We start from the raw sequence: 12563 nt of genomic DNA, 5'->3' as shown, positions 1-12563 counted from the left end.
GACAAAATATAGGTAAAATTAAAGCAACAAGCTTGAGATGATAATTTTTCCAATTTTTTAAATGGAAACCTAGTCCAATTCCCTTTGGGCCCTATGGAATACCTACACTTCTCGAATTGGAAGTTCACACCCGTTCTCTCACCAAGATACCACTCAACATATCCGTAGAGCCTTGCTCGAGTTTACCCCATTGCCACGACCACCACGACATCCACCCATGCAACGATGATTTGCTGGGAACCTCCTCGTGCGGGATGGATCAAAATCAATGTTGATGGCACTTCTTATGATGATCTTCGCCTCTTCAGTATATGCAGTGTAGCACGAAATCGGGATCATCAGGTTCTTTTTTCTTTTGGGCAAGGGACTAGTGCACAAGATTCTTTGGTGGTCAAGGCACTTGCAACCCGGAAGGCTCTCCAATATGCACGACACCTTCAACTTTCACACATTCTTCTCGAGATGGATAACCAAGCTCTGGCGACATTCCTCACATCATCCAACCCGTCCTTCCTGGAAGTTCACAGCCCTCTTCTACTTTCACTGCATGTCAATTTCACCCCATCCTTTGAGAGGCTAACTTCTCCATTGATGTAATTGCCAAAATTGTTGCTAAGTCATAGGACTATTTATTCTATGTTCACTCCCCTCCTCCCCCCTTCTTATCTTGGGCTTTATTGTATGATAATCTCATATGTAAAATACCATAAGGATTAGATATTAATAAATAAATCTTATTCCTAACCAAAAGATAAAATAAAAAAAATAAAAAAGAAGAAGAAAAGCCCTATAGAATATATCGCTACATCAAGGGATATCTCATATTTAAAAGAATTTAAACCAAACATCTCAATAGGATTTAAATGTTTTATTTAAAGTAAGCAGCAGTTCATAAGATCAACACTTGACCCTAATCATACCATACTTCCATACTACTATATAAAAGTAGAATTTCAATTCAGTTAGGTATGTTTTTTCATTTTTTTTTTACTGGACCGAAATACTTTTCTTCCAAAACAATATACCTTTTCCTCATTAAACACCCCCTTAGGAAGTCTTTCATCTTAGGCCTATTAGTTTGTGTATTGTACCTTACAAGATAATAGTTAAGTGTTTGACTAATCATCTTAAACCCATTTTAAGGACCATCATTAGTCAAACACAAACTATTTTTGTCTTAGTGAGAGTCATTTTTATGATATATACTTGTCTCATGAGTACATGCATTTTATGGAAAAATCAAGGTCGAAAAAGGGGTATATGGATCTTAAGCTAGACCTTTGCAAAGCTTACCTAAGTTAAAATGGTCATTTATTGAGTCCTCACGAAGGATGTTTGATTTTACCGACACCTACATACAATGGGTGATATAATGCATCACAACTGTTGAGTATCAATTAAAAGTTAATGGAGATTTCACAAGAAAGCTAGTCCCTTAGAGAGGAAAGAAAAAAAAAAAAAATCCTCCATTGTGCAAAGTTATCTGTTGTGCACAGCAGTACACTTTATACCAAATCACAGGTTGAAATTTAAAACTTGATTTCAAAATTGAAAAGTTCAAAAAAGCCTTATAGTTTCTTTGCTTTCTCAGCCTATGATTTGGTATAAAAGTGCACTGTTGTGCACAACAGAGAACTATGCACAGCAAACAATGTTTTCCTAAGAAAAAAAATAGGTAGTGGAGCTCATTGAGTCCCTACATCTTCATTTTATATTAGAAAACTCTTAGTCAAAGGTTGAACTCAAATATTAGTATTCAAAGATTATCTAGTTTCAGTGTGTGGTGACACACCCCAATTTTAAATCTATGCCAACCATCATTGCTTACATTTGAACGGCCAATCAAATTTTTTTCTTTTAAATTGATAGTTTTATATACCACAAGGAGCATCAAACCTATGATTTCTCTACTAAGAGATTCCCGTTATCACTGAATAAACAACTCTCGAATGGTAATCTCCAACCATTTTGGTAGAACAGAACAACTACATACTTGCACGAAAGTGCCTCAACCAACCACCCCAATTTTAAATCTAAGCCCCAGCTATCATTTTTTGATGCCTAATGATTTTTTAGATTGTCTATATCAAACTGAGAAAATATTACAAGCTTTGAGCCCTGTTCTTCTACATGGACACCTGCTGCACCCCCTTTCTTTGATGGCCATCTGAATGATCCTCCGACCATCCCTGTAATGCCACTGGCAGTGGCAATTTAGGCACATAGGTTACTTCCTCAATGATTTAGTTAACTGGCTAGCTTCTGATCTCCCATTGTCATGGTTCCCAGGATTTTCTTCTTGGGATCCAATCCAACTCCCAGTTTCTCCTTGCTGCCAATGTTGACATGCATTTCAGGAGTAAAAGAAAAGCACTTCTTAGTCTGACCATACCACATGTACTTACGATAAGCTTAAAAGATCACATTGGGGAGATCTATATGAATATCTTGATCATCCATGCTTGAGGCCTTCCCCTTCTAATTGTTTTCAGTGTGTTATTCATTTATCTTTGTAATGAACTCTTTATTCATTCGGGGAAAAAAGGATTAAAAAAAATGAAAGATTACAACTTGTCACCATGGAGATTGATCTAAAAGCAACAAAACTGACTAAAAAGTTTTACGATAAAGTACACTAAACTTGATAAACACTCAAATGACCCCAAGGCAGCAATTCCCTCAAAAATTTGCAGGAAGGCAGCATTTCAAAATTGATTTAAAAGGAAAACTATAACTTCAGGAAAATGAACTCCTCAATCGCTGGTATGTCCCCAATCTTCTTTAGTGTCTCTTTGGCCGGTTCATCATCTACACCTATTGCCATAACTGCATGCTTTCGTGGAGCAATCCTCCCTACACTCATGAAGCTTACATTCACATTTTCTTCACCTAGCACACTTCCCACCTTTCCAATCATTCCTGGTTGATCAACCTGCCTGCACAGTATGAGACTGCCTTCTAAGCTCACATCCACTTCAAAAGACCCGACCTTCGTCAAATGGGGTATCCCATCCTTCACCCTTCCCTCCACTGTAACCTCACCAGACTCAGAGATAGCACTGGGGAATTTCGATTCCACATTGGCAATGTGAACCTGGATGAACTCAAGTGGGCACTCAGGGGAACCATCAAGATGGATCCGCTCTTCTGTAATCCGCAATCCTCTCTGCTTTGCAGTGTAATCAGCATTAACCAGATTGACAAATACACTGGATATGGGCTCGATCAGACCTTTGGTGATCATGGCACGGAGCAACCTTGTATCAAGATCACTAGGAGCTCTAGCAGATGCATAAGTAACCTTCACATGCTTCACACCACTACCACCTGCGACCAACTGAACGGCAAGTCTGCCAAGTTTCTCTGCCAGTAAAACAAATGGAGCAAGCTCTGATAAAACCTGTAATTCAGGGAAGAAAATCAGACACAAATTCCTCACAAGGCAGTAACATAAAGAAGAAAAGGATGTTTACCACTCATACAGAATGGTGCCCGGAGGTATATGAAAACAACCTAGAAAACACACACGCAGGCTCACAGCGAACTAAATTAAAGGGGCCAACATTTATATATGAACATAGAGATCTTGGATCAGGGGATATGCGAAAGTGTTAAACCAAATTCTCTCAGTGCTTAAAGACACAATAGGAGTGATGGTTATGATGATCTGTTGCATTTGAAACACCAGACGATTTGAACAGTCGAATATGGACAAGCTAATTTAAGCAGATCAATAATTGTAAATTATGATTCAAAAGAAAAAAGTAGCCAATCTTTGTCGTGCGCCTTTAGGTTATTATGCTGGAAGGCACTGTCTACTTCTAGAAGAAGAAAAGGATATGGTGGATTTTTGTATGCAATAAGGAGAAAACAAAACGATCGTCTTATTACCTCAGAAGGGACCATGGGTGCGTTTACAGCAGTAGAAGCAAGCTCCCCTTTTAAGGCTCCAACAACAGCTTCAGCTATTTCAATTGCCACTCCTTCCTGAATGTCATAACCATACATTAAAAGTCAGCATAACAAAAGAAGTGAGTGAAGTATAGCAGTATGAAGATATCAAGATAGATAATAGCGTCATACTCATACCTGGGCTTCCTTAGTGCTGGCACCAAGATGGGGAGTCACAGTAACATTTTCATGGTTCACCAGCTTGCTGTCTTTTGGTGGTGGTTCCACAGTGAAGACATCAAGCGCAGCCTGCATCAATAGAAGGAAAATTACTATGTGTTCCACAAATTTTTTTCATATACCAATTAGAAACATAGAAATGGGAAGAACCTGAGCAACAATCCCAGCATCCAGTGCCCTCACAAGAGCTTCCTCATCAATCACTCCACCACGAGCAACATTCACAATTCTAACACCTTTTTTCATCTTTGAAAAAGCTTCATCATTGAAGATCTTTGATGTAGCTGCAGTAAGAGGCATGTGCAATGAGAAGAAATCTCCAGTTGATAGAGCTTCATCAAAAGACACCAGCTCGACACCGACTGCACGAGCACTGTCTGCAGGGGCATATGGATCATATGCAACAACATGCATGCCCAGACCTTTGGCACGCCGAGCAACCTCAGTTCCCACCTTCCCAAATCCCATCACAACAAGTGTTTTTCCAACCAGGGAAACACCAACATATTTATTTCTTTCCCACTTGCCTGAGTTCACCAAAATAACAGAAGCATATGAGAGGCATCAGTATTTTGCTTACTACTACATACCAAAGACCACAACGAATCAATTGCATCACCAATATACATGGTCTGTTACGGGTAAGAGGGCAGGGAATCAAGGTTTTCATTTATCAAGTTCAAAATCAAAACTTTATTGCAGTTATTCTCAATAAGTTCACTCTAGAGAACCATGCACAGAATACCCACTATCCACAACACAAAACCAATTATATAAACAAATTAATTGTTCATCAAAGCAAGGACTGGAATAGATCATAGCCTCCCTTCTCTATTCTAGATGTATATAAATTAGGAAATAAAATACTCCAAGAAAACATGGCTTGATTGTTATGTTTATCCTAGCTTAGATTATTTACTCGGGTTGGATTTGGAGAACAACCCAAGGATGTTCTAACAATGAAGAAAATAAATTCGATGAAATGCTTCAATTGCAAAAAAGAGAAGGGGATACCGACCAGCCTTCATAGAGGCGTCGGCCTGGGCGATATTGCGAGCCATAGCTGTGAGGAGGGATACGCCGTGCTCAGCAGCAGCAACAGTGTTGGCGGTAGGAGCATTGACGACAAGACACCCATGTTCGGTGGCGGCGGATAGATCAACGTTATCGATGCCCACACCAGCGCGGCCAACCACCTTAAGACGGCCACCAGAAGACTCGAACACTTCACGAGTGACTTTGGTACCGCTCCTGACGATCAAGGCATCGCAAAGAGAGATCTTGGTGCAGAGCTCCTCCTGGGTCATGTTATATGAACAATCGATATTGGCAAAACCCTTCAAAAGCTCGAGCCCGGCCTCACCTAGCTTCTCTGCGACAAGGACCGTAGGCTTGGCGTCCATCGCCAACACAACAAATGAAGCCGCCTTCCTCTGACCTCGACGGTGAGGAGTGGCGACTGTCACATTGAAGATGTTGGAGAGAGGAGCATGCCATGAGAGAGATTTTGGGTTTTTCTTCAAGGAAGAAGAAGAGAGAAGATTTGAAGATGCAGAAGCCGCCATTACTATTCAGATCTACACACCAACCCTCTTGAGTCCGTTCGACTTCGACTTCAACTTCAACTTCAAGTAGTTTTCTTCTTCTCCAGAATCCAAATAAATAGCTCTGAAATTAAATTTCGGATTTTTCGGGAAGAAAACAAAATTGATCGACAGTTTCAACACTCACCAACCCAGCCCCTTGGAACTACATGTGGTTGCGTAAACCGTGGAATTCGGAATTTGGGGGGTTGGTGGGAAGATGACGCAGACTGGGCCCTGGGCCTGGGCTTCGAAATCTCCTCTGGGGCCCATTGGTTTGGTGGATTTGTCATTATCCCACTTACTTCATGGGATTTCTCTTCGGTTTTTTTTGGAATTCTTGTACGATATTTGTCTATGTGATTCAGTTAATCAGTTATTCAATCTCATCTCTCTTTCTCATTTTTTTGTTAAGCAAAATGGAGAATTGGTTCTTCATTTAGGTTGTGGATGATTTGGGACGCTGGTGACTTTTGACCTTAGAAAAAATTGCCAAATTTTGTGGATCTGGATACTTTGGAAATGGGGGTTCCTCTAATTAAGGGCGTCCATTCGGTACAGTACCAAATTTCAAATTGCCAATGAAAGGATAGTGCAGTGGTTGAGAACCTCACCTCTCAGTGGAGAGATTGTGGGTTCAATCCTCTAATTAGGGCGTCCATTTGGTACAGTACCAAATTTCAAGAGAACCTCACCTCTCAGTGGAGAGATTGTGGGTTCAATCCTCTAATTAAGGGCGTCCATTCGGTACAGTACCAAATTTCAAATTGCCAATGAAAGGATAGTACAATGGTTGAGAACCTCACCTCTCAGTGGAGACATTGTGGGTTCAATCCTCTAATTAAGGGCGTCCATTCGGTAAGTGGAGAGATTGTGGGTTCAATCCTCTAATTAAGGGTGTCCATTCGATACAGTACCAAATTTCAAGAGAACCTCACCTCTCAGTGGAGAGATTGTGGGTTCAATCTGGCATATGTAATATCCCATCCCCAATTTCCCTATATATATAAAGCTCATTTGTTAATAAAAAAAATAAAAAAAATCAAAGAGAAATTCCAAGAATGGATTAAACTTTAATACAGTATACTTTCAATCTATGCTTTCTTAATTTCAAAGTTGATTTTTTTTTCTATTAACAATTGGGCCCAACCCAAGAATATGTCAAAATGGACTGAACTTTAAATTAGGTCCAACCTAGAAATAATGTTAAGATGGACTGGGCCTTAAATTAGGCCCAACTGAACCTAGAATTTAAGAGTGTCAAATTCTGACGGCAAGCTACCTTACCGAATTCTAAAAAATGGTTTTAAACCGCGGTACAGTAAAACAGTATCAGTCCACAATTGATCCCCTTATTTTCTAATCCAACTTGCAATCTTTAAATTCAACCACGAGCTGTTCTAGATTTTGATGATGAACAAATCGTCTTGGTCAAAGCTGCTGTCGATGGAATATGATTAAGTCTTTTGAATCAGCTGTAATTTGTAGAATTTCGATTTTCTCCAATATCTTAACTTCCTTAACTTTATTGCACATAAATATTCAATATCTTAGTATTAGGCACTTAGGTTCAGCTTCCCAATCTCATGATATTTAAGAGTTTAACTTCTGTTTTAGAAAAAGGTTTGAAGAACCCTATAGTTGTTATAACTTTCATGAAAAAAATGTAGTTTTATCATTTTGTATGAGGTGCAACAACATAGATATGTCATGATTTCTTTATCATTTGAGTGATATGACATTTTGGAGGACATAAAAAAAGTTGAAAAGGTATTCTGAAAAAAATATATAAAAAATAAAAAATAATAAATAAATAAAAAGTATATTGGTTATATAATTGCATCTTCGTTTTAAAAAAAAGACCATGATTTACTCCCTGGATTCAAAAATCTGAAAGAATAAAATGACGTCATATTTTTAAATATTAAAGATGTTTTATATTTGTTTCCCATTTTGCATTTCTATTGGCCCCGAAAGCTGTCCTCGAGTTATTTACGGATCTGACTAGACAGGAGATAAACTTCGAGAAGAGCGGGTTTTTTTTTCAGTCGGAACGTACCTTTTGAAGAAAAGAATGTGATCTTATCAATTCTAAGGGTTCCGGAACTTAAAGAAGGAACTATGTATTTAGGGTCAAATTTGACACCGAGGAGGACGAAATCAAGAATTCTGCAGTCAGTGGTAGACAGAATGTCAGAAAAGATGGCAATATGGAAGGCATCTAACTTGTCTTTCGCAGGGAGAGGGGTCCTAATACAAGCATCCATCCAATCAATGGCACTCTATCAGATGCAGTTTCTTAAATTTCCCAAGCCTATTTGCAAAAAAATTGATTCCATTTGTCAGAGATTTTGAAATGGACAACCACACATGAACAAACAAATGAATCTTATATCATGGGGAAGATTTTGTCAAGCCAAACATTTGGGTGGAATGGGGTTTGTTTGTGAAATTTAAAAGTAACCGCAAGAGCACGATATCGTGTAGCTAATGGGTCGATCTCAAGGAGACATGTCACTTTAGAATTAACTTCTTAATGATAATGCGAGAGTGGAATGATTCAATTTTTGTAAACTAATTAACTAAACTAAACGATCCTAATCCATACATCTAATGCAATCGAATTGAAACGAAAAATAAATTAAACACAATCAATCAATCAATAAAAGACAGGAAAAAAATGCAAACAATACAAATAAAAGGAAAAGGGAAGTGATCCGAGTGTCAACTCTGGATCGAGGGAAGGGGAGTATAATAATAATGACTTTGACCATGGACCATTTGCCGTAGCTTACAGTCCACTGATCAAGGGAACGGATATTAAAGAAAAAAAAAAGTGCAGAAAGTAAATAATAAATCAATAAATAAAGCAATAAAAGGAAAAGGAAGCCTTAACCAAAGAAAGGCACGACTATAAGCATCTCTGATCAAGTATCCAGGGGAAGGGAGAATAATAAATAAATGCTGAAAGTAAATTGCAGAAAGTAAATAACATAAAGTAAATTACAAAAAAGAAAATAGAAACCTTAACCAAAGAGAGGCACGACTGTAGGCATCTCTAATCAAGGATCTAGGAGAAGGGAGAACAATAAATAAATGCTGAAAGTAAATCTTAAATTAAGAATATGGAGGGGTAGATAGAAGCGGGAATGGAGGAAGGAGAGAAGATTAATAAAGAAGGTTATTTACTTGCGAATTGAACAAACGATTCGAATATCAACCAACCCTAACAAGCAGATCTAGATCTAGAATGATCTAAATCTGCAATTGCTAGACCCAGAGAAAAATGAATCTAAAAACTTGAAATTTGAATTTGAAACTTGAACTTGAATTGCATTACATAAAAAAAATTAAACCTAACATTCAATCTAGAAATTAAAATCTCACAAATGCAAACAAAGAAAACTAAAGAAAGCCTAAATAAACTGAAGAGAGAAGAAAGAATGCTTTTACTAAGCTCTAGAACACCTTCTCCTTTGATGGAGTATGCTCTCCTTTTATAGAGTTTACATAAGATATGAGGTATGGCTGAATTTGAATAAAACTCAAGGTTCCTATCTGGACTCACCAATTAGGGTTTTGACGTACTAATCGCGCCAACTTAGAGAGATCAGATGCATAATTCCACTGTTGGATTTGAGGTTTAAGTAGTCGTAAAGCTCTCCTCCAAAAATCAACACAATCGGATATCAAATGACCATTCGATGAAGGGCTTGATCGAAACTGGACTGAGACATTCAAAAACGGGATTTTTGCCCCTTCCTTCTCTAAATATAATTCTTTTTCCTCTTTTTCTTTCTTTAATTAAATCCCAGATAGGAAATAAGATATTGAAGTATGCAAGGACTGTTTTCTCCATTTGGATTCTCTCAATAATATCTCTATAGATTTGATTGATAATTTATAATCTAACCGTAAATCAAATTTGCCTTCTTTATCTCTTCAATATTTCGGAGTTCGCCCATAATCACACATCTCTAGCCCATCATGCTCTAGATCAGGCCCATTTTCGCATTTGAGAATTTGAATGGACTTCTTGAAGTGTAAAATTGCATGATTCAAGCCCAAAACTCCAAATATTTGTTTAAATCTTGAAAAGTCCTAAAATATGCAAAAACAACATAAAACCCAAGGTAACTCCACTCTAAGTGTATAAAATGCATGCTTTATGCCCTAAGATTTCACACATAAATGTGCTCATCAGGGTTCAAGAAAATTACAATACGGCATTACTAATCAAGCTAGGATGGTGAATATTTCTAAATCTAGAAGCGGTATGGGTACAAATTCTCAAAGCAAAGTATTTCAAGGCTAGGAATTTTTTCGACCCTGATGTTTCCAAAAAACAAAGATTATGGATATGGAACAGTGTCACAAGCATTATTCCACAGCTAAGGAGTATGATGAAAAGAAGGGTGGGGAATGGCAGAAATACTTCCTTTTGGTTCAATCCTTGGGAACGAAGCCAACAAGGTAACTTAACTTCTCCCCAGGATTTTACCAGATGGCCCCAACATGCTACAGTGGCAGATGTGGCTCTACAATGGCAGACTCACAACGGGGACATGGAACCAACTCCGTCAAATCCCCATCCAAATTCGGTGATAGCCTTCTCAATAACTCTTTCGGATTTGGATGACCAATGGTCACCATGTGGGTCGTGGGTCATGGATCTAGAAAACCCGATTTTGGGTTTTGCAGTAGGGAGGTGACTGATCATACAGTCACAACCCTCTGCAGGTGACCTTACGTACATGTGCAGCCCTCTGAAGGTGTCCATACGAGTCAGTAAATAGATGTTAAGCTCTGAACAAGATTCCATTCCGTTTTTTGGTGAAAAACAGAATTTCGAAAATCTAGTGTTAGAAAATTCCTTCTTTTGTTTTCTTCATTCGGTGCTGTGTATTACCTTCGGATCTCCTTTGCAAGTAGACTCTGTTGGAGTGCTACCTTCGGATTTAGGAGTTGTTGTATCTTGGAGGTAAGAACGTCAAGGTCAAACCCAACAGCATAAATGGGGCGTTCAAATACCTTAAGGAAAAGTACGGTTCGTACACCTCAACTCACCCTGTGAAAGTTCGTGTTGTTTTCCTTTCGCTCATTCTGCTACATTCGGGTAAGTGATTCTGACATAAAGAATACGTTATATATTTATTTCACCTTGATTCTGTAATTGGTCTGTCTGTACTGTGCCTCTGGTTTTCTGGTTCTAACAGTTGCTTTGTGAGGCCAGCCTAATGCAATACCATGCACTCTTGCTAACAAATAAAAATTAACTTTGAGTGAAAAAAAGGTTTGATTGTTTGATTGGGATCATCTCTTGGGGCACTATGAATTGAAAGTGCACCAGCTTGTTATCCTTCTACCGTTAAGAGTGGGAGGTTCTCGCTGCTCTGTGAGGCCAGCCTGACGCTATACCCTCCACTTTAAGAATCATGAAGCTTCAGCCTTCGCATAAGCCACATGACTCAACTCTTAACTTGGACCGGACAAGCTAGTTATTACACCAACTAACCCGACCCACAAGAGGTGAAACAACATCCAATCACCTTGATGCCCCACTTGGTTACAAGCTAACGCTACAAAGCTCGGCAATATGTGAGTAAAAACCTCAAATTTATAAAGACTCTCAAATTTTGAAACCTTTCCAATGTGGGATTAAAAAGTAAAGCTTGAGAATAAGAAGTAACTTTCTAACCGATGGTTTCTTGATACATGAGTCTTTATCTTTACAAAATTATGCTTTGATTATTTGAATAAAGGGAAAATAATGTTTTACACGCCACTATTAATTGTCCATCCATACTGCATTAATGTCTTTTACAAAAATAAAAAATTTAATATAGGTTTATGAAATATGAATAGGAAATTAGGGAATTAAATATAACAATATTTTCTAAGATTTAAAATGTTAAAAAAGTATGTAAATAAACTATTTGACATTTAAATTGGATATTGTTGTTGTAGAATTCTGCTCGTCCTCTTGATTAGATGTACTTGCAAGAATGTGCTCAACCAGGTTGGTCGAGTAGCATCTCCAAAGATCAAGTTAGACGAAACTTCCTTAATGAGAATAGGAATTCTGCAGCAACAAATATCCAATTTAAATGTCAAATAGTTTATTTACATACTTTTTTTTTAACATTTTAAATCTTCTGAACATACCTTCTTTCCCTTTGGGCTTGTCCTCTTATATTGAACTTTGCTTGGGTCGTGTGTAGTCTATGAATCCATCTTGAACTCTATTTTCGAGTAGATAGTTGTTTACTTGGACTTCCATTGTTGAGTGTGTCTCAAACTCTATGAGTTGAATATGAGCTTCCCTACTTGACTATGATTCTAGTTCTTAACTTAAAGGTGACCACTCCTCCGAAGTTCATCAAAGATTACATTCGTTGGTCGATCAGTGACTTGGTTGGACCACATCAATTGTGGTCGAACCAAACTAGTTCAATTCTTCTATAATGCTCATATCTTAAGCCCCCTAGTCCTTAAGTCCTAGCCTCAGGGTGTTCGGTCTTAAGGACTATTCATTCTGCCGCACACCCCGGGACCTGGGAAAAACCCCCGGGGGGCCCTTGTGCCAAAAGGGGGAAAAAACATTGGAAAAAAAAAAAAAAACAAAGTCCCCCCCCCTCTCTATATCCTCCCTTTTTTCCCCTCCCGCCGGCGCGCCGGGGGGGGATAAGAATACTTATTTTAATTAGGTAGTTCCCCCCCCCTGCCCGGTGGTAAAAAGGACAAAAAAAAAAAAAAAAAAAAAAAAAAAAAGAACATAACCGACGCTTGCCCCCGCACTCCCATGAAATCTCCATCCTCTCTTCTCCTAACCCATTTGATGTTTCTCTT

At 38.4% G+C, this 12563-nt stretch overlaps 1 protein-coding gene and 1 non-coding gene across 2 annotated transcripts; both read right to left on the bottom strand.

Moving 5' to 3' along the window:
* Positions 1-2483: 2483 nt before the first annotated feature.
* Positions 2484-5864, bottom strand: LOC149014255 (D-3-phosphoglycerate dehydrogenase 3, chloroplastic-like). The gene is made up of 5 exons (XM_089156917.1): positions 5150-5864; positions 4282-4658; positions 4090-4200; positions 3892-3987; positions 2484-3400 (listed from the first exon to the last, which is right to left on the bottom strand). The coding sequence occupies exons 1-5, from the start codon at positions 5694-5696 to the stop codon at positions 2729-2731; spliced, it is 1803 nt and encodes a 600-aa protein (XP_089013043.1). The 5' UTR covers positions 5697-5864; the 3' UTR covers positions 2484-2728.
* A 5139-nt stretch (positions 5865-11003) lies between these two features.
* Positions 11004-11307, bottom strand: LOC149014254 (signal recognition particle RNA). Its single transcript, XR_016173846.1, has one exon.
* Positions 11308-12563: the final 1256 nt, after the last annotated feature.

This window comes from Hakea prostrata, chromosome 5, assembly GCF_041222555.1.
Source record: "Hakea prostrata isolate BN-2017 chromosome 5, UWA_Hpros_2, whole genome shotgun sequence".
Taxonomy (NCBI): domain Eukaryota; kingdom Viridiplantae; phylum Streptophyta; class Magnoliopsida; order Proteales; family Proteaceae; genus Hakea; species Hakea prostrata.
This window is presented reverse-complemented; position numbering and strand designations above follow the sequence as displayed.